The sequence below is a fragment of the Malaya genurostris genome, chromosome 1 (assembly GCF_030247185.1).
Source record: "Malaya genurostris strain Urasoe2022 chromosome 1, Malgen_1.1, whole genome shotgun sequence".
Taxonomy (NCBI): Eukaryota; Metazoa; Arthropoda; class Insecta; order Diptera; family Culicidae; genus Malaya; species Malaya genurostris.
The window spans coordinates 41,049,710-41,076,226 of NC_080570.1; the positions used below are offsets into that span (position 1 = coordinate 41,049,710).

A 26,517-nucleotide genomic window follows, 5' to 3' on the forward strand; every position below is an offset into this window, starting at 1 on the left:
TTTGCTGGGTGTAATATGAACAGAATATTCAAATAAAATAAATATCCAACACTTATGTATTATTTCCACTGAAAGTAGGTCTGTACATACTTTCTGGGACAGTCTTTACGGTCGTATTTAATAGGCATAAAATGTCTCATCATCGTAATTTCTTTCTCGTTTTGATGTGAATGTCAAATGAGAGTAGTATGAGTGTCATTGAAAGCTCACAGTTTTTCACTTATTTAATGATAAAAACAAAATTTTTATGAATTTCGTGGGCTTAGTATGAATTAATAGTTTATGTGCTTCACATATGATGTCATTATGCAAATTTTTATCAATGTTTCAATTATCAAAAATATATGTTAATCGAATATTTATCACTCACTTGTGAGAGTGCAGAGCTGTTACCTTCGCGCAAACATTTCTGACAATATTTTCGTATGCAAATTTTTCGATTCGCAACATTACTTGTAATGTAAAATACAAAAACTGGAGATCCGTTACATTTTCGGCCCATTTCCACGGCCAATTAACCGATAAACAAAACGAACATTAAACTATTTTAACCGTTATTCTATGGTGGATTCAAGCGTGTTTAAATTGTTGTATACAAGTTGTTTAGCATGGACACACGGAATACGCACAACCTCGTAAGCCCGCCGCTGGGAAAGAAAGTTTTTCCATTCTGTAGGGATGTTGGATTTTTCGGATTTTTTAATTGTTTGGTTAGATTAATTATCGAATAATAATTTCAAACTAATCCATTAAACATCAGTCGATTTTCTAGTTTAAATCATTTATTGCCGAAATACGAAATACCAAATTATGATTTGTCATTTTACTATTGTTAGAGGCAAGTGAGCCGCAATTTCCAATTGGATTTGGCAGATAATTAAATTTTACTAGTTTCGAAGGGAGCTGACAGAAAATACTTGCTCAACATTTGACATTTTTGTCACGCTGCTTAAACTTTGGAGAAAAAAAAACAAACCAAATTTTTGTTTGTTCTATAGTTGCAGAGGAAATAATTGTAAAAAATAACTAAATTTGGGTTCCACACAACGAAATTGTTTAATTGAGATAGTTACAAAAAAAATCTGGTTTGATATAGAATATAACTACAAAACAATATGATCTAATTTTTGTTAGTGGATTAGTTTGTTTAATAAAAAAATACCAAATTAAATTAAACAATTTCACAGTAAATTCCATTCGAGAAATTAAGTTTTAAGTTAACGGACTTCAGATAAAGTTAATAAAGCTTTTGTTTTTTGAAATCATTCATTTTTGATTGTCTTTAAGAATAAAATGATTTCCCTCAAAAGGCCATGTGAAATGCGGCGGAAAAAATACCCAAGAATAAATCCATTGGGTTCCTGCTTTCATGTCGTAAAAGGTGATAATTGCAGGAGTTTCCTGTTTTCTACTTTCGATTCCAAGATTCTTTCAATATTTCAAATCTGGAGACACTTTTTACTAAACTATCATTTCCTTCAACCGCAACAATTTTGGTTTCAAATTTGTTCTTAATTTTTCAAAAGATTTCTTCCTTATCTATTGTTTGATTTTGCAATATTTTTTTATTTCGATTATTAATCGTTTTCAAATTCTCAATAACCAAGCTTTCGAATAATATTGGAAACTTTGAAGGCATTTCTATTATGGCTCTTATTTACAGTTAGGCCCGATTTATTTGCAGCAGACCCTGTCAGCTTGGAGCGATCTCAATCTTCAGTTCAGCAACGCCATCGCACGGTGTCTCATTCAACATGTCATGTCAATTGTATGGGTGCGCAGTGCTGCTATTTTGACGCGCACGAATTTGACATTTCTCTCCCCTACTTCTATGCACGAGACTCGATGCGAACTCGCCTGAGGGCGCCATGCTCGCAAAAAAGGATGTTGCCAATGATTTGTTCGGGAAATGTGAGAGCTGGATATCTTGTTAATATGATGTCTTTGTTTGCAGTTAGATCCTAATTCTATCCTAATCACAATGTATCACAATCATGACCTGATATTTCATTTGTTTAAATATCAAATGATTCGGTGCTCCATCAGTCAAGAGGTCACGATAGAAATCCTGCATCAAATATTTTTTTGTAAAGAAATTTAATCTAACACAATGTTTAAAAATATGATTGATTATCAATACGTATACTTGAACTATTGAAAAAAACTAACATTCAAAACGGTTTATTTCAATTTTCAAAACTGTGGATTGCCAGTCATATTTTGCCATATCAGGTGCCTTTGGGAAAGAGTTGGCTCTAACCGGGATGTGATTATTTCAATTCAGTGTACAATAGGTTCCAACTAGAATGAGATTGTTTCAATCAGAAGTGTAGTTTTTTTTCAACCAAACATTTATTTTTGTATATAAACCGGTTTGAAGGGGGTTTTGCGGCTTCGCCATAGGTATTAGTATTCAAACAGTTCAACGATATTAACTCAATTCCGTAGTTATGGAATATGAAAATTCGAAATTTTTAATATATATTCAAGAAATTGAAAAATTGCCTAAGATAATCATGACCAAAACATCATCGAAAGTCAATATTAAAAGTCCCCTTTACATCATTCAAAAAGTGAGCATCCCTTTGTCCGTTACCTTTGGTAACTGAAGAAGCTACAAAAACAAAACATTGAAGATAATAAATTAAACCAGGGTACCCACCATAACACCGGTCAATTGGTTCGAACTCGCTAAACCGACCACCAAGAAGCGAAAACAGAGGCAACTATCTTCTTCTCGCTTAGCAAACAAATGCGAATGATAACCGAAAGAAAAATAGATCACTTGCCTCTTGACTTTTAATGTAAAATAGCATCTCAAGTGGGCCTCTAGCGTTGACAAATTTACTGCTCCTGATTTTCGGCTCACTGGCGCCGAAAACTCTGAGAAAACCGAGACGTAATGTCCTTTTACGAGTCAGTTGCGCGCTTAAACGAAAGCAAACAATGGAATGGGGGAAAAAAGCGATACACCAACAAGTGACTTGAGGAGGTAAATGCACTTGTGTGACAAATGTGGTAAGCATGTAGATTTTTTTCGTTGTACATTATTGTTAAACAACAAACATGCATGTTAGCTAATTTATGTGACAAAACTGAAACACCCACAGTTTATCAAATTTTCCAAAACGAATACGAATTGTTTTTTTTTAATCGATTTAATTCAAATTCCCTTAATCTGAGAGACAAAAATCTCATTGAATGGACCTAAAATTTTTTATACACGGCTGAACCGAATCTGTACTAAGGCTATCAGACTATTTTTAGCACTCATAACGCAGCCATTTCAAAACTCGTTGTCAGAATGAAGCCATATTCTAAAAATAGACACAGGAGGCGTGGCTAATATTTCTGCTGGAAAATGTATGTGAGAGAGAGGGAATCGTGTGAGTAAATAAAAACGTGTGTTATTTTTAACCTTTGATTGTCAATTACCGCCCCTTTCAACGAGACGAATTTGCCATTGAACCTTGTAATTGCATTTAAGCAATCTCAAATACATGTTGCTAGATCCTAAATTGCATCCTCCTTCATTGTTTCCATCAAAACCAGTAACATCAAGTGGATTGATCAAAGCTTGTATAAGAAAAAATAATAATAGACAGAGAGAGCACTTGCGGTTCAAGTTTATCAGTGGGAGTAAAACCGACCGATTTTTTTTCCTTTTGACAACGTCCAATAGGAATCCGGCATTTAGTGGAAAATCTTTCCCAGTCAAATCGAGTGAGGGAAACGAAGCTGGAAAATCAGTCGTTTTCGAAAGGTCGCGCGATCAGCTCGTGGTGTTCAAGTGTTTGGCTGGAAAGTGAAAATTGTGGGCTCAGGATCCGTGGAGTGTATTTGAAGTGAATTTAACCGAGCATTTTAGTTATGTTATATTGTTTACGGCTATATAAACAAAGGATTTGAGAAGTAAACGATAAATTGTTCAATAGATTTAGTGATTCCATTGTCAGATATGTACAACAAAATGTCCAGTTTTGACTCGTCGGATGGTGAAATATGTCCACCGGTTTGTGAAACCGAACAATATTATGAATCAACAAATCATTACTATACTCAGATGTATCCAGCGGATTCACAAAATGCAGGTAGGGAAGTTGAGAAGTATCAAGTATTTAAGTGAATTTCAGTAACAATCAACTTAACAATACTACGTACTTCTTCATTCAATAATTTAGAACACTCTGCATAACTGCAATCTGGACTATTCACAAAAAAATTCTTTCAAACGGAGAAACAAACAGAATAGAATAAATGTAATTAAAATAGTGTTCCGAGTTGGAAGATATTTATTTGATCAAGTTCCACTATCTTTATCACTTGAAAAAATACCATCAAAATTCTTCTCTGTATCTTTACTATTTCTAAAAGTAAAATTAGTTTTGATATAATTTGACTAGCTTACGATAATAATGTCAGGATTTAAAATGCCGACACGAATGCTTCCAGTTAACTCGTATGGAAATTGATTCGAAATTCAGTATGATTTCCAAATGGATCCCGAATCAGATGCAACAACCTATTCCGAACCGATCCGAGTCGAAATCAGTTGTTACATCTGATTCGGAATCCGTTTGGAAATCAGAAAGAATTCCGAATCAAATTCCCAACGAGTTGAATGGGTTTCTGCTATGAGTAAAGTTAAGACATTTCCAAAAATGAGATATTTTTGAATATTTGAATTAAAAAAAAAGTTTCACAAAATCTTGTTCAAATAATACGATAAATAGCATCATAATGCCGTGGCTCGAATTCTGAACCGATAAATTCAACCTTAAATTAAGTCAGTTCGACTCAACCGTTGAGTAAATATAACTTGTGAGAAGATATAAGTCCAGTGGCGCCTCGTCTTCATGTGCATCTCGTGCACTGTACAACCGGTCAAATTCAGTGAAATTGTTTTTTAGATTCTCAATTTATTCGATGAAAGCAGGTCGGATGGTACCGAATATAAAATTATGAGCGATTTTATCCACAGCAATTCCACAAATTTCAAGTATCTCTTGTCACTGTGTTAGTGTTTTTTTCATGCACATGAGTTACTGCACAGATTCAAGAAAATAACGAATTACTCAGCTCAGCTCTAAGATTTGTTGTTCTCTCTGTCACGTTTAGCTCTATGAGAACTTGTATGCATACCTTCAGGAGAGGCTTCAGTTTATGCTTATGGTAGTTGAAAACAAATTGCTGTCTGTGTTGTAACGTCTCTGTTTTGCACATCATATTTTTATGCTGTTTTTGCGCGTTCAAAAATACTTCAACGGGTTTTCCAAACTAAGTTGCACTTATCCGATATTCGCATTCAAATATATTCTTCTTGTCAAACGAAAGAGTAGGCAAGGACTTCGGGTCGATTTTCCAAAAACTATTTTAAACTTACGATAACGTTCCGAATGACGTTAATGCCCACATACACCACAAGTTTTTCTTGAAAGATTGTGAAAAAACTCTTTGAAATTCGCAATTTTACTCGTTTTCTTTAATAATCTTAATTTATTTTTATTTTGTTTGTACATAACATGTATTTGCTTTTCAAGTACAACTTTGTTAATTCTGTACAGTTCTTATGTTTGTGAGTAGAATTTTATGATTGTATTGAGAGTACAAATTAATCCGTCGGTAATTTTTTTGGGTCAAAAATGCATTTACTTTAAAATAAAAAGAATTTAAGGATTAATCAAAGTATCGTCCATCGCTCGAAAAAATATCTCGTCTTTTGAGGTGATTCAAGTTTGAAGCCAACTTTCGATTTCTGCGAAAGAAGTAAACCGATAGAAGTAAACCGATCGTGCTGCATCCGTCCATCCAACCAGTAATCAGAAGGAGCAATGCCAGGAGAATACTGCGGGTGCGGCAAAATGTTCCACTTGAGCGTTTCCAATGTTTTTGAAGACTTTTGCGATGTAAGACCGAGCATTGCCCTGCAGGAGAATAACTTTATCATGATTTTGCTTGTGTTTCGGCCGATCTTCTCGTAACGCGCGGCTCAAACGCATCAATTGCAGCCTATACCAATCGCCCGTTATAGTTTCAGCAACTCATAATAGTACACATCACCCTTTTGGTCCCACCAGATGCACATGACCTTCGAACTATGAATATTCAGCTTTGGTGTTGATGTTGAGGTCAATAGCAAGAATTGATCGAAAATAGCGTAATATTTTTTTTTCTTTTTTCGAAGCTAAAAACCCCTTTCTTTATTGCCTTTGAATCAGCTGCGCCTTTCAATGTCTTTCGGTTTCAGTGCTTAAGGCACCCAACTGCCTTGCTTTTTAATCATTCACAAGGATTTTAATCGTACAGAAACTGCTTGTTGTGTCACTTCCAATGATTCTACAAGATCCTTTTGCGTTTGAGTCGGATCTTTATCGAGTAATGCCTCCAACTGTTTGTCTTCGATTTTTTTTTTTTTGGTTGGCCAGAGCAAAGCCTGTCTTCAACGCTGAAATCTCCATTCTTGAGCATGAAAATCATTTCCTATATGATTTATCAGTTGGAGCATTATCCTTCCAATTGAAAAAGAATTCTAAAACTTTCGAGATAAAAATAAAAATCTTTACCCATACCCGACCCGAATCCGAAAAAAAGTTTCCGAAACTCGACCAAAATTTTTTAACCCGAACCCGACAAACATATCTTTTCCTATACCCGAACCGGAAAAATACCCGTCGGGTTCGGGTCGGGTTTCGGGTACAAATATCCGAAACCCTACCATTTCTATTCGCAATGCAAAAATTGATTGGAAACATCTTTTTTTGTAATAATCGACCAAAAAACTAATACAAAAACCGGCCGGTTCTTCCAAAACAAATGTTTTTATTCAATCTGATTCGAGTAGTACTGCTGCGCTTCGCGAAATGAATTACAGCCCTTGACGTATTCAGGGCTGTAAATCATTTCGCGATGTTTTAAACTTTTCGTTAAAATGTTTTGTTTTTTTTTTCGGACAGCACTGCCAAAAAAACTGAGTTAACACGATGTAAAAATGCAACAAAAACGATGACTTTTTTTTACTTTCATTTTTGCGTTCACTTATAACATCTCATAGAACAGTTTTTGTGTTTGTTGTTTCTCCTGCAGAAAATGCCCGAATTACCGAGGTCTCATAGAACGGTAATCAATTTTAACCGATTACGACTTTTGGTTCCGAAGCTACAGCCTGATTTGTAGAGATAAATTCAATGTGTCTATGCATTACGAGGAAAAAGCTAATAAAATCCTTTAAACTATAAATCTAATTCTTCTATTGTGTTATAAAACTGAAAGTAAAAATGATTGATTACCGGACCCCAGTTCTTGGTTTCGAAATTAACGGAAATAACGACCTAAAACTTCAAAATGAAACACACTTCGTTTTCTCAGAGAAAACGTAAAAAATTATGGATTGTGCTCTCACCTGTTTCAATTTATAAATTCTCGGTTAATTTTCCAGAAGGCCGTAACAGCAAGTGACAGTTTCTCTTTGTTCACTCTCTCTTTCGATTATTGTGATGTGATCTAAAAAGATTTTCTTGGATTTCACAGTTCTGTTTGGAAGTCGAACGTTTCGAGCATCATTCTATGCAAAGAGTTAAGTGATAAACGTGTAAACCGCTTGGTAATTAATAGAAGAGAAAGTAAACAAAGAGAAACTGTCACTTGCTGTTACGGCCTTCTGGAAAATCAACCGAGAATTATGTTAGATTCGTTTATACCAGTCTTCAGTTCCGATAATACCGTGAATTGTGCGCAAAAACTACAAAATGTTACTCTCGTCGTTTTCTCGGAACAGCTTGGATCGTTTTCCTTAAAGCTCAATTCAAATAAAAGTTCTCATTGTCCCGTAAATTGTTATTCAATCTGAATTCGACGTCAGGTTCAGGAGATGCTGGGTGCTGAGTGCTTCAAAATTTCTTTTTTTTTCGTTGTAATTTCCAATTTTTAGATTTTGCAAATTTATGCCCTGACAAACTTCTTATCGGTATTCAAGTGTCAATAGAAGGTATTGTGAAGAACTTACTATAACGTATATGACAATATGAGTAATATGAGAAAGGCATTGTTACACCACTAGGAGGTTTAAAACAGGCTTTATTTTATTCATTCGAAACTTTTAAGGAGTCTGGACATGAATAGAAAACAGAAAACTGTTTATGGTGATTTCATAAAAAAAACGTGATTAATCCACCTAGCAGTGAGATGATACCTTTTTTATCAATACGCATGTGTTTTTGCATGGATATTCTTCGGTGTTTTAGTTCTCATGACAATATTTTAATTATCGTCGTTTTAAACGGCAAATTGAGATTTTAATCACTCATTACCCTGTAATGCCGAAACTGCAAAACATATCGAATTTCAATCTTAACGTGTGACAATCGATTGAACATTCCATGAGATGTCGAAGTAAGTTCCACTTTAGAGTTTTTCGTCATTATTTATGGTACTTCCAGAGCCGGTATTCAGGAATTAGCATAGCCCAAAATGATTCGAATGGCCATAAATTATTACGCCAAACAATTTACATGAAACTCATCATCTGTAATTCCAGAATCGGATAAAATTCACCGATTTTGTATGGGACCTTAAGTCCTGTAATTTTTGTTTTTGAAGTTCGATTTGGTCTTTTTTGAGAAAATGATTGAGCTTTGAGAATCGATTCGATACTGGAACCGGAATTCTAAAATCGGTGTAGCCGAAATCAGTTAAATTCACATGAGGAGTGTGTAGACATCTTTGAGAAATTGTAGTGCGAATTAAAATTTGGGGGTACATTTCGAATCCAAAAACGAATACCGCTCAAACTAAAAATAAATTTATTTGATAATCGACTATCCAAATCTGCAAATCCGATAAACCTTTAATTTATGTGAAATGGACATTTTTATACTAATCACCCTGCATTTTCTAAACCAGAAGTCGGATCTGACTAAAAAGTAAGAGGTTTTATAGAATTTTAAGACCTCTCATTTGAATCATAGATGATTACTAGATTTCATTTGAATCTTAGATCGGTTCAGCCATCTACGAGAAAAATTAATTGCATTATTTAATTTCGTTTCACATATCATCCTGTGGTTCCGCAATCAGAAGTCGGATCCAAACGTAATTCAGGAACCTTGTTTGGGAGTATACGACTTTTCATATGAATCTGAGTTTGTAGAAAACGGTTTAACCATCTCCGAGAAAAATGAGTGAAATTATTTGTCACACACGCATTTGCTGATTTCGACGAACTGAGTCGTATGGTATATGGAAGTCATGTTCTTCCAGCATTTATTGCTGTAAATAGTTCAAATCAATATAATTATGGAATTACTTCCAACTCGACAATGCTGGTATCATCTGGTTTACATATGCCATATTCGAAAGATTATGTTGCCAAAAATGAACCGTGCTAAAATTGGTCCGAGGCAAATTGTCATAAAAAAGGATGCTGTACACAGTCTTTTTGGTACTTAGAAACAATTATATGTAACAGTATAAAAAATCGTGTTTTATGTTGCTCCCAAGCATTGCTTTTTCATACAGCGCTCAAAATTCCTTCTACTGGAATAAGGCTTACACAAAAATATCGATATCTCCGTTAAAAATGGACGGATTTTAACAATCTATGGCTTGTTGGATAGGTATTACCGAGCGAAATCTAAGTCTGGAAACATATTCTGTTTTCAAGGTCAAATGTGACAGATACTGTCAAAAAACTGAAAATTTTGACATAAAACTTCGTATAACTCAAAAAGTAAACATCCGATCTCAAAACCATTCAATAGCGTTCTGGGTGACGGGGAGACCTTTCATTTGCGACTAGTTTGTTAAAAATCGGTCCAGCCATCTCTGAGATCTCGACCTCTTAGTTGACAACACACATACAGACACACACACATACACACACACACAGACATTTGCTCAGTTCGTCGAGCTGAATCGATTGGTATATGACATTCGGCCCTCCGGGCCTCGGAAAATTTTTCGAAATTTTGAGCGAATTCTATACCTATTTTTTATATATATAAAAAAAGGTAAAAAAGGTAAAAAAACCTAAAATTTTTGAAACCTGTCAATTATATCTCCCCTACCTCCCCCTCTAAAAATGAAATTTGGTTTACCAGCAGCAGCCTCCGCCGCATTACCATACATAGAAGGATACGATGAATTGAGATGAGTGTAAAACAAAAAAAGACGCTTGCATCGGCCGGGAATCGAACCCGGGCCGCCCGCGTGGCAGGCGAGCATTCTACCACTGAACCACCGATGCTTCGATGATATTGAAGTGAGAAGAAAAAGTTATAAGCTAGAGAAAGAAACATGTTATATTATAATTTCTAAATTATTCGACCAATAACAATTAAAATAATTCTATGCCATTGTCGCTATCAGATAATTAGATTTTCTATCGTGACGTCACAAATGAAGAATCATTCATCCGTGACAGTTCAGCGGTACTGTTTACAAAATAGCTTAAAAAAATTCGAAGAGCACACAACGCTGTGATGGATATCTGTTCAAAAATAACAGGTATAATTAAGAACTGTCAAAAATAAAACTCGAGCTTGATGGTCTCAACGCGAAGGTTCAAAATCTGTTCCATATTTTCTGTAAATGTATTCACTGTCATGTTTCAAATTAGAAATAAATGAAATTGTGATGTAGGATTTTAATTTCAGAATTCATAAACAAAATTCAGCATATAAATTTTAAATCTGAACTCTGGAACCACAACTGGAACTAAATATTAGATCTTAACTCCAAGCCTGAATTTTAATTCCTGAATTCAGTTTCTGAATTCAATTCATAAATTCAATTTCAGAATTCATTTCCCGAATTTAGAGCTTGCATGTTTGGACTGAATTCGGAACATGGATTCTGGTGCTAGATTTTGGAACTGAATTACTTTATTAAGGTTCGGAATTCAAGTTTACAACTCAGTTCTAGAACTAAATTCGGAACCAGGATTCTGAAAAAGAGTTCAGTTTCATAATTCTAAGGCTACACGGATAACAATCTATTCCCAGAACCATGATTTAAAATCATGAAATCATAAATAATGTCTATCGTGAATAATAAGTTAAGACTTCATGATCAAAACGATTGATATCATGAACAATAACACATCTTTCATGAAAATTTTCATGATATCAATCATTTTGCTCATGAAATTTCATGAGAAGGCATGGTTTATGATTTCCTGATTGAAAAATTATGGTACCGGTAATAGATTTTTACCCGTGTAGATTAATAACCAGATTGCTTGATTTGGATTCCGAACCTTAGCTTTGCAACTGAATTCTGATCCATTCCCAGATGTCGATCTTAGTTCTTGAATCGAGTTCCAGGATTCAGTCCTGGCACAGAAGTTTTGCTTTTATGTATATAAATAAATGATGACAAAAAATACCCAACATTGAACTTTGGATATTCCGCTAATCGGTTCTTTTCAGAATCATTACATTATTCACAAAGGATCTGTTTATTTCCAGGTAGTGGCGTTGAGAAGCACTAGAAATAATTGTCTTTGACCGTGCTCTTTTTGTATGCTGAATTAAGATAAACATTAATAAAACACCTGCTCTTCCCAACTTTAGTTTATTGGATATTCATTCCATTCAATAATAAAGTAAAATCCTTTGTATGTTCAACTACTAATGACTCGCAATTCATGATTCAATCCTGATCGCCTTTACCGAAATAACAGCAAACTGACAAGCTCGGCAATAATTGACAGTTAACAAATTGAGGATTGCCGAGATTCTCATTTTGCCGAGTACTCGGCTGTGCAAATCTCGGCATTTTTTTGTCGAGATTCAGCAATAAAATTTAAGTGTGTACAAATGAACTTCTACAGCGCACTGAACAACTGATTAAGATTTAAAGTTTAACTATCGCAATCAAGTTCTGAAGCAGAAATTGGCTTATTGATATTATTTTGAAGTATGTTTAAAAAGGCTGTAAAATCATCTAAGATCTCATACCCACATAAAATTCGAAAGAACTCTATGTTTCTTATGTCATGCTATAAATTTTGTCCAGAATGGATTATTTTACTTCCGTCAGGAAATATCCGAGAAAAATATGTTATTGTTTTTGTTTCGCTCACTGTGAAGCTACACACTAAGAAAAAATAATCTAAATTTATGTCTCTATAGATGCACATGAAAGGAGCGTCGCTATTCACTATAATTTACAATTCAATGCGTGTAAAAATTAATCATATCATCAACCTCACAGCTAGTTTTGCTGAAATTAACATCATCATCATCATTCTAAGAAATTACGTCAAGTGTAAGAAATTACGTCAAGTGTAAGTCTCATTTTTTCTAAGAGTGTATAATTTAAATAATTTATTTTCTTTAATCTCTCAAAATTTCAAAATTAACAAATGAACTGTTATTTTGTTTTATTACTTTCCAACACTGATAAGAATAAAGAATTATCATCTGAAATAGAGGTCGAATCCTGCAATAAAGTTTTAAGTTAAAGTAACATTCTCCACTTCATTTTTTTTTTTTCGAGAAGCATTATACGCTATATTTATCGGAGGCATCTGTTTCTGATGATCGAAATTTTTTTTTTGATTGGACATTCCTTCTAAAATCGTACAACGTAGTTGAAAACCGATTGTTTATCAATATTTTCCTTAAAGGTCAATTTCAAACTCAGCGAGCATAACTAAGAACCCGAAAACAAAAAAAAACTTTAACTGGTTCTTCCAAAACAAATGTTTCTATCCGGTTTAGATCAAAGTTTTTCCCGACTTATCCGATTTTTGCTTTCAAACATTCATGTATAGCTTAGCCTATTACACATTTTTGACATTCCGTCAATAAATGATGTTAGAAAAACAGAAGAAAGAATTGATCGTAGTGTAGTCATAATTAAAAAAAAACTGAGACTCGTGCTATTATTTTCAATTTACGATTGGTCCCAACACGTGCTAACACACGAAAGTTTGGTCCAAAAAAAAAACGACCAGAAAATTGCTGATGAAAAATCCCATTGCGTTTTCAGCCTTGAAGTTTACTCACGGTTGCATCTTTCATCATATCATCAAGTACACGTATTAGAACATTTCGGAGAGATTTTTTTTGTTTATCGAAAACTAGTAATAAAACTCTTAATAAATGCTTTGATAGTGTATACAAAAAATCACTGCGTGTAGTAAACAGAGACTTCGGGATAGGGTTTAAACACAACTTCATAGCAGTAACACATTCATGAGTTGTTATTTATAGAGAAGAAAGGTGTAATAAAGTTTAGTCGTGAGTTTACAGCTGGTAGGCAAATTTTTCTGGTGGTTTATGTTTCTGTGTAGTGAAAAAAAACGATATTCGATATAGAGCTGATATTCAATTATCTCTATTTCATCATACGAATGAGATTCTTCTTGTACGCAAACAAGTTTTAAGTTCATGAAGCAGGAAGTGTCGATTCAACATAAATACAGTCAAGTGCTACAAGGATATGACTTCAAATTCAAATTCCCTTGTGTGTCATCAAGTGCCATGCTGCCAAACGTGTAATTAGTCCTAAAGCCTCTCGTCGAGCAAAAGGAGTATTTGATCCTTCTACTCGACTCGACGCTTTCGACTTTCTCCGATGTTCCCATTCGTTTGTAATTCACGCTGAGCTACAGTTTTGTTTAGTCAAGCTTCCATGTAAACAGACACAAATTTATGTTCCTTTCTTCATCCGGCTGCCGGCAGTCAGTTCATAAACAAATCATTATGATACGATACATGTATGAGGAAGAACATTCCGAATTCTAACACTGTATTTTTCACCGACAATTTATTTTTCTTTCCCGCCGTACTCCGCAGGCACTCACGTGCTGCCCCTGGACGAGGAAGGCTACTGGGGCTCGCCCTGCAGTTCCAACGAATCCCACGATGACAGAGGTGAATACTCGCCAAGCCAGAACGTACTCCCGTCGCAACCAGGACCGGAATCATCCCCGTTCGGTAACCAGTATCATCTTCACCAGCACGGTCAGCAGGTTTACTGTTCCGTCGGGTATGATAAGACCAGTAAGTACATTCGTCCTGTTTTTTGAAAATTATTTTGAAATAAAAAATAACCGAATATCTCCGAAACAGAGAAGTTGAAACCAATTCAATAGAAATTTTGATTATTAGTATACCTAACACACCGGTCAAAAAGTTCCCCGCCTGATAAAGAAAACCACGATTTTTTTTCCAAAACTCGATATTATCCATCAATGTACTCAACTTGAAGAGCAATACATTTTTTTCCAACGGCGTTCCTTCTGTTTTACCTTTTTTTTATATATAAAAAATAGGTATAGAATTCGCTCAAACTTTCGAAAAATTTTCCGAGGCCGAATGTCATATACCAATCGATTCAGCTCAACGAACTGAGCAAATGTCCGTGTGTGTGTGTGTGTGTGTGTGTGTGTGTGTGTGTGTGTGTGTGTGTGTGTGTGTGTGTGTGTGTGTGTGTGTGTGTGTGTGTGTGTGTGTGTGTGTGTGTGTGTGTGTGTGTGTGTGTGTGTGTGTGTGTGTGTGTGTGTGTGTGTGTGTGTGTGTGTGTGTGTGTGTGTGTGTGTGTGTGTGTGTGTGTGTGTGTGTGTGTGTGTGTGTGTGTGTGTGTGTGTGTGTGTGTGTGTGTGTGTGTGTGTGTGTGTGTGTGTGTGTGTGTGTGTGTGTGTGTGTGTGTGTGTGTGTGTGTGTGTGTGTGTGTGTGTGTGTGTGTGTGTGTGTGTGTGTGTGTGTGTGTGTGTGTGTGTGTGTGTGTGTGTGTGTGTGTGTGTGTGTGTGTGTGTGTGTGTGTGTGTGTGTGTGTGTGTGTGTGTGTGTGTGTGTGTGTGTGTGTGTGTGTGTGTGTGTGTGTGTGTGTGTGTGTTGTCAACTAAGAGGTCGAGATCTCAGAGATGGCTGGACCGATTTTGATCAAACTAATCGCAAAAGAAAGGTCTCCCGTCACCCAGAACGCTATTGAATGGTTTTAAGATCGGATGTTTACTTTTTGAGTTATACGAAGTTTTATGTCAAAACTTTCAGTTTTTTGACAGTATCTGTCACATTTGACCTTGAAAACAGAATATGTTTCTATACTTAGATTCCGCACGGTAATAGCAATCCAACAAGCCATAGATTGCTAAAATCCGTCCATTTTCAACGGAGATATCGTTATTTTTGTATAAGCGACTTTTCCCCCTATTCCAGCAGTAGGAGTTTTGAGCGCTGTATGACAAAACAATGCTTGGGAAACACGATTTTTTATACTGTTACATACAATTGTTTCTAAGTACCAAATAGACTGTGTACAGCATCCTTTTTCATGACAATTTGCCTCGGACCGATTTTAGCACGCTTCGTTTTTGGCAACATAATCGTTCGAATATGTAAACCAGATGATGGCAAAATTTTCGAGTTGAAAGCAATTCCATAATTATATTGTTTTAAGCTAATTACAGCAATAAATGCTGGAAAAACATAACACCCATATACCTTTCGAATCAGTCCGTCGAGATCAGTAAATGTGGGTGTGACAAATAATTTCACTCAATTTTCTCGGAGATGGCTAAACTACAAACTCTACAAACTCAGATTCATATGAAAAGTCGTATACTCCCAAACAAGGTTCCTGAATTACGTTTGGATCTGACTTCTGATTGCGGAACCACAGGATGATATGTGAAACGAAATTAAAATAATGCAATTCATTTTTCTCGTAGATGGCTAAACCGATCTAAGATTCAAATGAAATCTAAGAATCAACTATGATTCAAATGAGAGGTCTTAAAATCCTATAAAACTTCTTACTTTTTAGTCAGATCCGACTTCTGGTTTAGGAGATACAGGGTGATTAGTATAAAAATGTTCATTTCACATAAATTAATCAGGTTTATCGGGTTGGCGGATTTGAATAGTCGATTACCAAATAAATTTATTTCAGTTTAAGCGGTATTCGTCTTTGGATTCGGAATGTACCCAAAAATATTAATTCGCACTACAATTTCTCAAAGATGTCTACACACTCCTCAGGTGAATTTAACTGATTTTGGCTACACCGATTCTAGAATTCCGGTTCCAATATCGAATCGTTTCTCAAAACTCAATCATTTTCTCAAAATTTCTCGATCATTTTCTCCAAATTGAACTTCAAAACCAAACATTCAGGTCCCATACAAAATACAAATCCGGACTTAAGGTCCCATACAAAATTGGTGAATTTTATCCGATTCTGGAATTACAGATGATGAGTTTTTAAAATTCATACCGATACAGGGTGATATGTGCTAGAAATTGCATAAAATAAGCCCTTAATGTTTTCGCAGATGGCTGAACCGATTTTCACAAACCTGGATTTCAATTCTGAAATTACACGGTTGTGGGTAGCAAAATATTCATTTTGAGAGCGTGTTTCTAGACATAACATTGTGAAAACGAAAAAAATCCTTTGAACTAGCCATGTAAAACTTATGTTGTATACGTCTTATTAATTATTGATCAAAAAACTTTATGATACATTCGTGTTTAGTTCCCGGTTCCCGAAATACCGATAATAGTGGTCAAAAACCTTCGTCAGTCAGAGCAACGAAGCAAAACGGGGATTTTTTGTCTAAATTAGAAAATAATATCAGTTGCTGGCCAAACAAAACGACTTCGACTATACCCACTCCAGTTTCCGATTCCGAAAGAACCAGGCCAAAAACTTCAAAACGTAACACATTTAATTTTCTCTGTGATAACCGAACCGAATTTCAAAATCATTGGCTCAAATAAAAGGTCTATATACTACTGTTGAATTTTATCCGGATCCTATTTCCGGTTCCGGAGCTACAGGGTAAAGTGTGTTCGAAATTTAAAACCATCATTTAGAGGGTTCCCAAAGTTGTCGATATAGACCCCTTGGGGTCGATATCCTTTATGCGGGGGTCGACGTAAATGAAAACTGACTATGGGGGTCGACGAGGTCTAGAAATCGACCCCCTATTGTTTGATATAAGTTATTTAAAATATTTACACTAAAAAAGTGCTGTTTATTTGACCATCCGCAGAAATTAGTAAGTATTTTACATCAATATTAAAAAAGCAAGAAATTTAATTTTCAAAGGAATTTGTTGATGGGGGTCTGAGGCCTAAGTTAATTTTAGTAAAGGGGTCCATGACCCAAAACAGTTTGGGTTTAGAGCAACGATGAACAAAATGGAAAAAAATCTTCTAAATTTGGTTATTCAAAAATGTTTTGATTTGTAGGTTATAATAGTTTATGCCCTAACAAACTTGCTTGTTTTTACTTAAGATTGAATGGAAAGTTTAACGTAATCTTTATGAAAGTATGAGTAATATGAGAAAGGTATCATAAAATCACTAGGTGGATTAGAACAGGTTTCATCTCCATTGTTACTAGTTTTTCAAAAGTAGCGCCACTGAAAGCACACTAACTAACACATTAATAAACCGACTGTCATGAAAATTTGACAGGTGGCGCCTGAAAGATGTCTCTGATCTAGCGTTCTAGCGGTATTTTTAATTAGTCTGTCTGTCAGACCGGAAACTTATTGATCTACTTGTTACACTATTAGATTTGTTATTCTGACGTCACAAATGATCTTTACACTTCACAACTAGCCACTTTTATTTGATAAATCTCTGAAACGAACCGTATCGAATCGTTAACAAATGTTTTAAAACTCTATTTAGGCGATATGGACCGTGAATGTTCCCTTTGTCGACAAACAAACAAAAAAAGTCTGTTTACAAGCAGTACCGCTGAACTTTCAAAATGTGTTCATCCGATTAAGGTTAGCAGTGACGGTAAAAAACCTAATTATGCAAGAAATCTAATGAATTTTGATTAAAACAAGTAGCAAACTATGTTTTATTTAGCATTTCTGAAAGAAATAATTTTGTTTTTGTAAATCATATTATTTGCGTTTCTCTAGCGATTGCAATTGCCCAATAGCTACCGACATTTAAAATTGTAATAGTTTTATTTATGTTTCAAACGATCAGTTCATTCGGTCAAATTCAATAAAAATATGCTGTGCGCCGATCCAGAATAAAAAATCGGCGAATCTAGACCATTCTTTAGCAGCGGCGGCTGCGTATCAGCGTGACGCCATGTTCATAAATTCCCAGCAGATGCCGCCACGTCATACGTAATTATTACTTACTATTGTAATTATTCAAGAAAACGTGACTATTTCAGTCTTATGATAGAAAGGAATGTTGTGTATTATTCGACGTATCGGTCTTTAGTGTAAACCTTTTTCAAGGAAATTCAAATCTATATTCTTAGAAAAAAAGAAAATTACGCATTACGTACATGCAATCATCTGAAACAATAACAGAACATTATATCCATTACAACGTAAGTTGGAGTTTCAGTTAGATAAGCTGTAAACGATCAATAATTACATGCTTTTGGGTGCAAATCTAAGAATATCATGACGTTCCTTTTATGTGTCTATTGATACGTAAACTCACATGATTTTTTCGTTGTGTATACCAGTTACAGTCCAGTTGACGATGTCTGACGTTGCATTGTCTAGTTAATTTTAGAATATACAAAATTGATGAAACAACGTGCCTTGAAATTGCACCATTCTGTTTCAACAAACTTTGCTGTCGAATTTCGGCTTACAGAATCATTGCATTGCCACACCCATAGAAAAAATCGTGTAAAGTTTCATCTCTATAGATGCACATAAAAAGAGCATCACAATTCACTTAAATTTACATCTTGAAGTAAGTAAAAATAAATCATATCATTAACTTCTCAACTAGTGTAGCTAAAGTTGACATCGAAACAGGCACAATATTTATGGTTACATATTAAAAGCTATAATACACTGTCATCACAAAATTACGGCATACTTGAATTTACGTCAAATGTAAGTAGAATTGTTTCGACGAGTGTAGTGCTATATGTAAGCAACGTCGTAATTCACTCACGTAAAATTGAATCATGTTAGTTAACTTCACATCTTATTTAGCAGTAGATGACATCGAAACAGACACAGAATTTATTTTCACATGTTGATAAATGAAAAATTTAATCATCACACAGGAAAATTCGTAATGTTCGAATTTACATTCAGGGTAAGTTAAAACAAACGATAAATACACTTTTAGAAAAAATGAAACTTACGCTAGACGTAAATTCAAGCATGCCTTAATTTCTCGGGAGTTGACAAAATATTACATATACTAGCATGTAAAAATAATGTTTGAGTCTGTTTCGATGTGAACTTCAGCTAAATTTGCTGACGAATCTTCACATGATTAGAGTTGTAAATTGAAGTGAACTGCTACGCTACTTTTATGTGCATCTATACAGCCGAAAATTTACATGATTTGTAGAGTGTAGCTTACGAGACTAGCGCCTTATACTCTAAAGCCCGGGTCTTTTCGTAACGGATAAAGGTTACCAAGTTAGATGAATTAAAATATTGTGATCAAAATTGTGAAAAAGTGTTCGCCAAAGACAGTTTGCAGGGTAGCCCCACTCTGGAAGTATCTTAGTGACAGTTAGAATTTTTCACTACACACCAAGAAAAAATCGTGTAAATTTACGTCATCTGAGGCCGACATATATGAGCGTCAAAAATGACTCAATATTACAGTAAATCTATCTTATATTTAATGCCTTCTGACATATTTTTAGGTGCTAAAACATGTAAATTTACACGTTTGCTTTAGAGGCGAGGTATGTTTGGCGTATATTTAAATCATTATTGTAAAATTCAGTCGATTCACGGATTACGTTCATATAAATTGTGTCATATGTGGATTAGCGTCACCTGTAAATTTCATTTTTTTTTTGCTGTGTAGCCTTGTGAAACGGCGGTTTCGTTTTCAACAGAAAAGGTCAGATGCCACATCGCAATAAAAGGCCTGACCTGGTTGCAGCGCCAACAATTTTAGATATGGATACCCTCCTTTTTCACCAAAACATATTTATGCGTCAACTTTTCTTGTTAAGATGGAAAGATAGGAATTATTTGGGCTGGGAACCATTTAGCGAATTAGTAGAAACCTTTGTCTTAGTCAAAATCTAACAATTCTGTTGTTACTATCTCAGTTGTCAAAGGTAATACTCAGAGCCGCCGAAAGAAAATTCAGGCTCGAGGAGACTGCAATATTACGGGCCCCTAAATATGAGAATTAAAACACATTGTGAGTATGGGAATCAGTGCGGTAAAATTTCATTTTCAATCGAATAATATAAGATGAAAATGAAATTTATGGCCACTGACCGCCAGCATATCCCTACTAATTCATTTGACTTTTGCTGTCATTTTCAAGTGAAGCTCCCGGAATTCATCGTCAGTTGAATAATCGTACCTAGTCATTTGACGTTTTGCTTGCTCAGTTTCGAGTGCCAAGTAGTGTAGCTCCCTCATTGCCTTCGCTCTTGGTAGTAAGCAAGTTCGAACGAATAGAATTATAAATGGAGTAAAGTATTAAAAATGAAAACTGAAGGAGGAAACAATTAATTTATGTGTGTTCTGTGATTGATATTTCAGTTATCTGATTAGTCTTTCATCTATTATCTTGAACCAATTCGAATGTTTACATGAACCTCATTTGAAGGCCGCTCTCACACTATTGAAAGAGATATTTTGTTACTTCAAGAGATCAATTGACGGTGATTAAACTGAGGCCGTCAGTAAACATTGTGTGTGTCAGAGAGTGAAGTTTACTGCAGTGGAGAGATCGTCAATGTGTTCCACATTCAGTTTCAATTGAATTGAATGAAGTTTTACTGCACTTATAATCGAATCAAGAGATTTTTAAATACATTATGTTACCAAAATAATTTGCAAGCAAAATTTGTATCGAGTATCGATATTTTGATTTGGAATAAAAAGTAATTTTGAATCTTCTAATTTCCGGGTCCCCTAAAAAGTCGGGCCGAAGGGTATTTCTTCCTTTCCCCCTGCTCTCTCGGCGGCCCTGGTAATACTGCTAAGAAGAACTTTATTAGATAATTATTTTCATATACCGAAAAATTCGACAGTTAGGAAAAAATCATATCCAACAATGGATAAATACTTTTCATGTATGGATTGAGAAGAGTTAAAAATGTTGTAAAAATTGAAACATTATTAGATAGCTTTTTTTTTATTAAGAGACTATACTGATATTCAAAAACTTCGGTTCAAATAAAAGATGTCAAAGTTTCACAGGTCAAGGCTATCAATTTTCATCCGGACTTGATATCCGGTTCTGGCCTCATAGGGTGATAAAAAAACGAAGGGTCAACAAAATTGGATTATTACCAAATTCACTGGTTCACGGTAATTGATCCAACATTTTTGATGGACTGTATGGAACATTGTAATCTTTGGGAAAACGACGGTAAAATTCCATAGCAACAACACAAGTTTGGAAGGTTGTAAACATACCGCACACAATATTTTGTTACTTCCATTCACTTTAATGCCTCGTAAGATAAGAATATAACAAATCAAATAGATTCTTAGTAATAATTCTAATTGATTTTTACGTTCCTTTTTCAACATGCACTCGATATGCAGCAAAATACCGCGATTTCTTTCATATTGCAACATAAGATTAATTTTAAATGTTTGTTGTTTTGTTTCAAATAATAATTGTACTGCAACTGACGGAGAACCGATTTCATCGAGGGGTCCTATTTGAACGGTATATGAAAAATCATAGACTATTCTATCTTTAGTTTATCTTTGGTTATAGTTTGAATATAACGAGGGGCGTGCGTAAGCAGTGTGAACTGATACTGTCTGGATGATGAGGAGTGAGTAGTGAGTGAAGACTGGTGTTTTGGGAAGTGTATATCACGCGTTTTTTTTTGGTGATACCGGCCAACAAGCATCTTTTATACATCAATTATTGAAATGGCTTGCGGTCGAGCTATGAAATATTCTGAAATACAATGCATTTACAATTCACTATACGTATTTCGGCCCTCTAACTACAAAAGATCATTTGAACTTCACTTTTCCAGGCTACATGTGCGATGAAGGCTATTACGGTGCCACACCAACCACAACCACCAGCAGTAATGGGTGTTCGTTGTCGTCTATCAACGGGTCTAGTCCTCTGGTGACCGGAAGCCAACCGGTAGTACGGGTAGTGAAGAGACGTAATACAGCCAACAAAAAGGAACGTCGACGCACCCAGAGCATCAACTCCGCGTACACCTCGCTTCGGGACCGAATTCCAAACGTTCCGAACGATACCAAATTGTCCAAGGTTGGTAGTTGATATACATATATTCGTGGGTTTCTCTGTGTAACCAACACCCAAAACCATACCATACAGATTAAAACCTTGCGGCTAGCAATTTCATACATCGCACATCTACTGGCAGTTGTGAATGGCAGTCAAGATCCATCCTGTGATTTCCGAGCGGAACTGGTTCCCTCGTCTAGGAAGATCAACGCAGAACGAAGGGCTCAAAAGAATATGATGAACGTAAGTTACGGTACAATGCACTGTTTCACAAAAACAGAAATACTCATTCACTTTCATCGTTAACCAAAATAGAACAGTCTCGAGTGGTGGGAGTCCCTTGGTAACTATCCGATCAACATTTGCCCCAACCACCACTAGTCACAATACTCATAATTGAATCATTATCTTTATTGACTTGGGGTCTGGTTTTTGTGCAGCTAGGAAGAACTCGCTTCCATCTCGGAGGGATGATCTGGTTTCGAGAGATGCAATAAATTAAAATCCCATTTCGTGGGATGCTTACTTAATATAGTGGTTACGAAATTACTCTAATGTACTGTAATTGAGTTATATGACACTTGTGCTTTTATTGTGATTCCACCTAGCGCTGACATCAAATGTCAAAACATTGGTGGGAAAATTTGCACCCCTCGCCGTTTCGTCAATTATCTAAAAGGTTTTCCCAATTGCGCTATTAAAATTGCCACAAAACACCAAGTGTCAATTAACACACACCAGCTATTGAATTCATGCTAATCTCGAAAAAGGGCTGTAGAATATCCACCCCCTTTCGGAACGAAGTCGAAAATACGATGAATTGAAGCGCGTTGTGTTACGAAAGTTTTTATTACCTAATTGGAATTCCCCCACCAACTGAAGCCTCGATAGCGCAGTCGGTAGCGCGTAAGTCTCATAATCTTAAGGTCGTGAGTTCGATCCTCACTCGGGGCAATAACTTTTTTTTTTCCAGAGTTCAACAAATATGTTAACATTCGATAGCTCAAGTATTAATTTTGATATCCGTAAACAAAAAATAAACATTTTGACCCCGACGTGATTTGAACACGCAACCTTCTGATCTGGAGTCAGACGCGCTACCGTTGCGCCACGGAGTCTTGTTGTGGTACACGCATAGAAGTGATATGAAAATCAAAAACCTCTCCAAAAAGTATTAATATATAAAATGAAATGTAGGGTTACGCCCACTTTTACGACACCTCTTCTCAAGCATAAGAAAGGGAGAAGTAGCGCATGCGTGTGGAATAAATACCTCCATCTCCAGAGCTCCATCCAGTTTTCATAAAACGATGTAAATAATGTTTTTGATCGTCATACTGACATCTTTCACATATAAATAAAATGAAACTTTACTCATGCAACTTATCTGTTTATATCTATGCGTAATAAAGCATTCAAAATGATTTTAGTTTCTCTGCTCACTTTTTTTTATCCAATAGATAAAAAATTCTTTGCATCTTCCCGGATCGTGAGATATGGCATGTATTAGCAAAATCTTAACACTAATATATCACATTAGTTGTAAAAAGAAAGATCGTGGTTTTATGTCAAAATTTAAGACTTCCGCAAACATTAAAGCTTTCCAATCTGTGAAGTCTGGTCAAAAAATTGCTACAGTAATTGAGTTCAAGAAACGTATCAAGCTGATTCTTGCTTGCCTTAACTGAGGTGCAACGTATTTCGGTACAATCGATCAATCCATGTACAAGTCGCTTGGGACCACGACTAGGCAGAAATTCCTGTGCCCTACGATTTGACCGGGCCTCAACATGTGTCCAAGCGTTGTCGTGGTAGAAAATCACGAACTGTTCCCATATTTTAGTCATTATCTTGGTCTCATTTTGGTGTTGATTTTGCCGAAATAGCGCTGATTTGGCATGTGTAAAGGGTTGCATCCCTTGCCCGGCAGCTATTTTATTTGGGAAGAAGATCTTGTGTTTCGTTTTCCCGCATTTTAAATTATACAAACTGTGCAAGTATTTATCTTATTTTTCTCACATTGTTTGAATTTTTTAGAACTAACTATGGATGTAACTACCGGAAGCTTGTATAAACGTGGGATATGCGCATTGTGCTGTCTAAGTGAGCTAATTCTTGTTTTACAACTTGTTTTTTTTTCAGTCTATGAGTACTTATTAGTGGACTTATGGCTTCCAAATGGTGGGAGGCTGATCAAAATTAAATTTTATTAAACCATCTTGCTTTCAAGTCTTTCAACATTAATCGGTATAAAATTTGAAAAAGTATCGTATCTCATTTTTAAAACTATCTTTTTTTAATGAAATGCTACCAAATTAATACTTTTCTGATTCAAAGTGTATTGGCAATTTCATCGCTTTTGTGTTTTGAACGATAAAACTTCAATATTGGTTTTCATTGTAGGTGTTATATGTCAAAACCCTTTCGGAGCTAACTACAGCAGCCGAAACAATTGAGTTTTTCGCCACTCGGTATCGAATGATTTTTAAATTGTGCCCAATCACATCCCAGAATAGCATGTGTATCAACATGGCTACCCGAACGGAATATTGTCGTTTTGATACAATTATTTTTAGTGTGACAATATAGTACATAGTTAACAATGAAGTTCAATTTAATGGAACGTTACCAAAACAAAGATTTTTTACGTGTGTAAAATGTTAATTTTTTTTCCACTGTCAAAAAAGGGAGTGGTCCTGTATGTTAACAAGAAAAATAATGGAATTTAGCCAAACATTCCACAAAAACAATTGCTTCATTTATTCTTGAACAGTGAAATATAAAATTATATAAATTCTATTACTTATAGTATCTTCACAGTTTATAGAATAAAATTTATTGTACATTTTTATTCGATTATTCAAAATCTGATGGACTCATCAATACGTAATGCTAAACCTTTTGGTTTGATCTCAAAAAGTGCAGAGAAGTGTTTTTTCGTTAATTTGTGAATTAGTTTTTAGGAGAGAAAAAGAAACCTAAGACACGAGCTTTTTTTATTAATTGAAGAATAGAAATAGCGCTTTCCCCAAATTGATTTTTTTTTCTTAACTAATTACTCTAGTTTCGTTCCAAAAAATATGCGACATCGATAGAAACTAACGCTAGCAGTTATGCCAGTCTAACGCCGTTCTTGCTTCACACATGACGTGAATCCAAGCATGCCGTTGGTGCTGACCAAAGCGGGAAATGTACCTATAGCAATTTAATAGGGACTCTGTCAGAGTCAAAGCTGACCAAATTTCTCATTTGTGTTCTCACCCTTTGTTTTTTTGCAAGTATGTTTTCCGCTTTTGGCCTGCTAATGTCAGTCACCAGCTCGGCTAAGATTCTTGCGCTAACTCTGTCTGTGATCTTAGAAGGTGACAGATCATTACATCTATTAACCTATAAAATTGAATTTTACAACAGTTTCGATGTCAAATTCAGATCAATCACGTTTCATTTGGATCAGATTTGGGTTGTAAATTATAATGAATTTTTATGCTCCCTTAGTGTGCATCTATCGATACGTAAATTTACATGATTTTTTCTAAGTGTGTGGATGTCCAAGGTGCCACATCGAAAATATCTTATTTGATATTGAGAATCTAAGGATTACGTTAGAATAATCAGAAATGAACAATAATGAATCAGTAAAATAAACAGTAAACAATGAACATTCTTCAAAATTATTTACATCTATTTTTCAAACCATAGATCACAGTCACACGACCAAATGGAAATTGTTAATTAACCGAATTAAAATTCTTGTTTAATTGAAGTAAACCAACAGGTAGCCAAATTCAACCAGTTTCGTGTTGTGAAGTGAGGAATGTTGTCACAATGCCATAAAAACACGAACCGACCGTATGCGCCCAACGCACGGATGGATTGCAGCTCCATTTGTCACATCATCATCTTGGTGAGGCAGTAATATACCAGATGGGATTACTGTGAAGGCAGAACGTGGCAACAAAAATGACAGCAAAGACTCGAACTATTTGAATTGTTTTGAATTCATTAGCACTCACGAACATTTTGTTGAAGCCGCTCCTTTAATTTTGCGTGTAAATCAGAGTAAAAGACTCAACAGAAATGTTTAAAATTCCTTCAACACGTGATCCTTGTCATGTGTGTTTGACTGCGATAAATAGTTTCACCTCATTCGTTCATTCGGTTTTTTAATTGAGTTTATCGATGTCTACACACTTAGAAAAAATTACATCTCTATAGATGCATATAAAAGGAGCGTCGTGATTCTCTTACATTCCAAATTGCATGTAAAGATAAGTCATATCATTCACTTCACAGTTAATTTTGCTGAAGCTTACATCAATACAGACACAAAATTTATTTATACATGTTAGAA

The 26,517-nt window shown here is 35.3% G+C and overlaps 1 protein-coding gene and 3 non-coding genes across 5 annotated transcripts in view; 2 read left to right on the plus strand and 2 right to left on the minus strand.

Annotated features, from left to right (window-relative positions):
* Positions 1 to 26,517, plus strand: part of LOC131437792 (heart- and neural crest derivatives-expressed protein 2) — a 107,219-nt gene that overhangs the window by 76,078 nt on the left and 4,624 nt on the right. The window contains exons 1-4 of one of the 2 annotated variants that reach the window (XM_058607381.1): positions 3,734 to 4,091; positions 13,800 to 14,006; positions 21,940 to 22,187; positions 22,257 to 22,409. In XM_058607381.1, the coding sequence (XP_058463364.1) occupies positions 3,959 to 4,091; positions 13,800 to 14,006; positions 21,940 to 22,187; positions 22,257 to 22,409 (741 nt within the window). In that variant the 5' untranslated portion in view covers positions 3,734 to 3,958. Of the gene's footprint in view, positions 1 to 3,733; positions 4,092 to 13,799; positions 14,007 to 21,939; positions 22,188 to 22,256; positions 22,410 to 26,517 lie in introns of those variants that run through there. The other variant, XM_058607389.1, reaches the window with a different exon arrangement.
* Trnag-gcc (transfer RNA glycine (anticodon GCC)) lies at positions 10,170 to 10,240 on the minus strand. The gene has a single exon. It is a non-coding gene; the product is annotated as a tRNA-Gly (tRNA).
* Trnam-cau (transfer RNA methionine (anticodon CAU)) lies at positions 23,048 to 23,120 on the plus strand. The gene has a single exon. It is a non-coding gene; the product is annotated as a tRNA-Met (tRNA).
* Positions 23,213 to 23,284, minus strand: Trnaw-cca (transfer RNA tryptophan (anticodon CCA)). The gene has a single exon. It is a non-coding gene; the product is annotated as a tRNA-Trp (tRNA).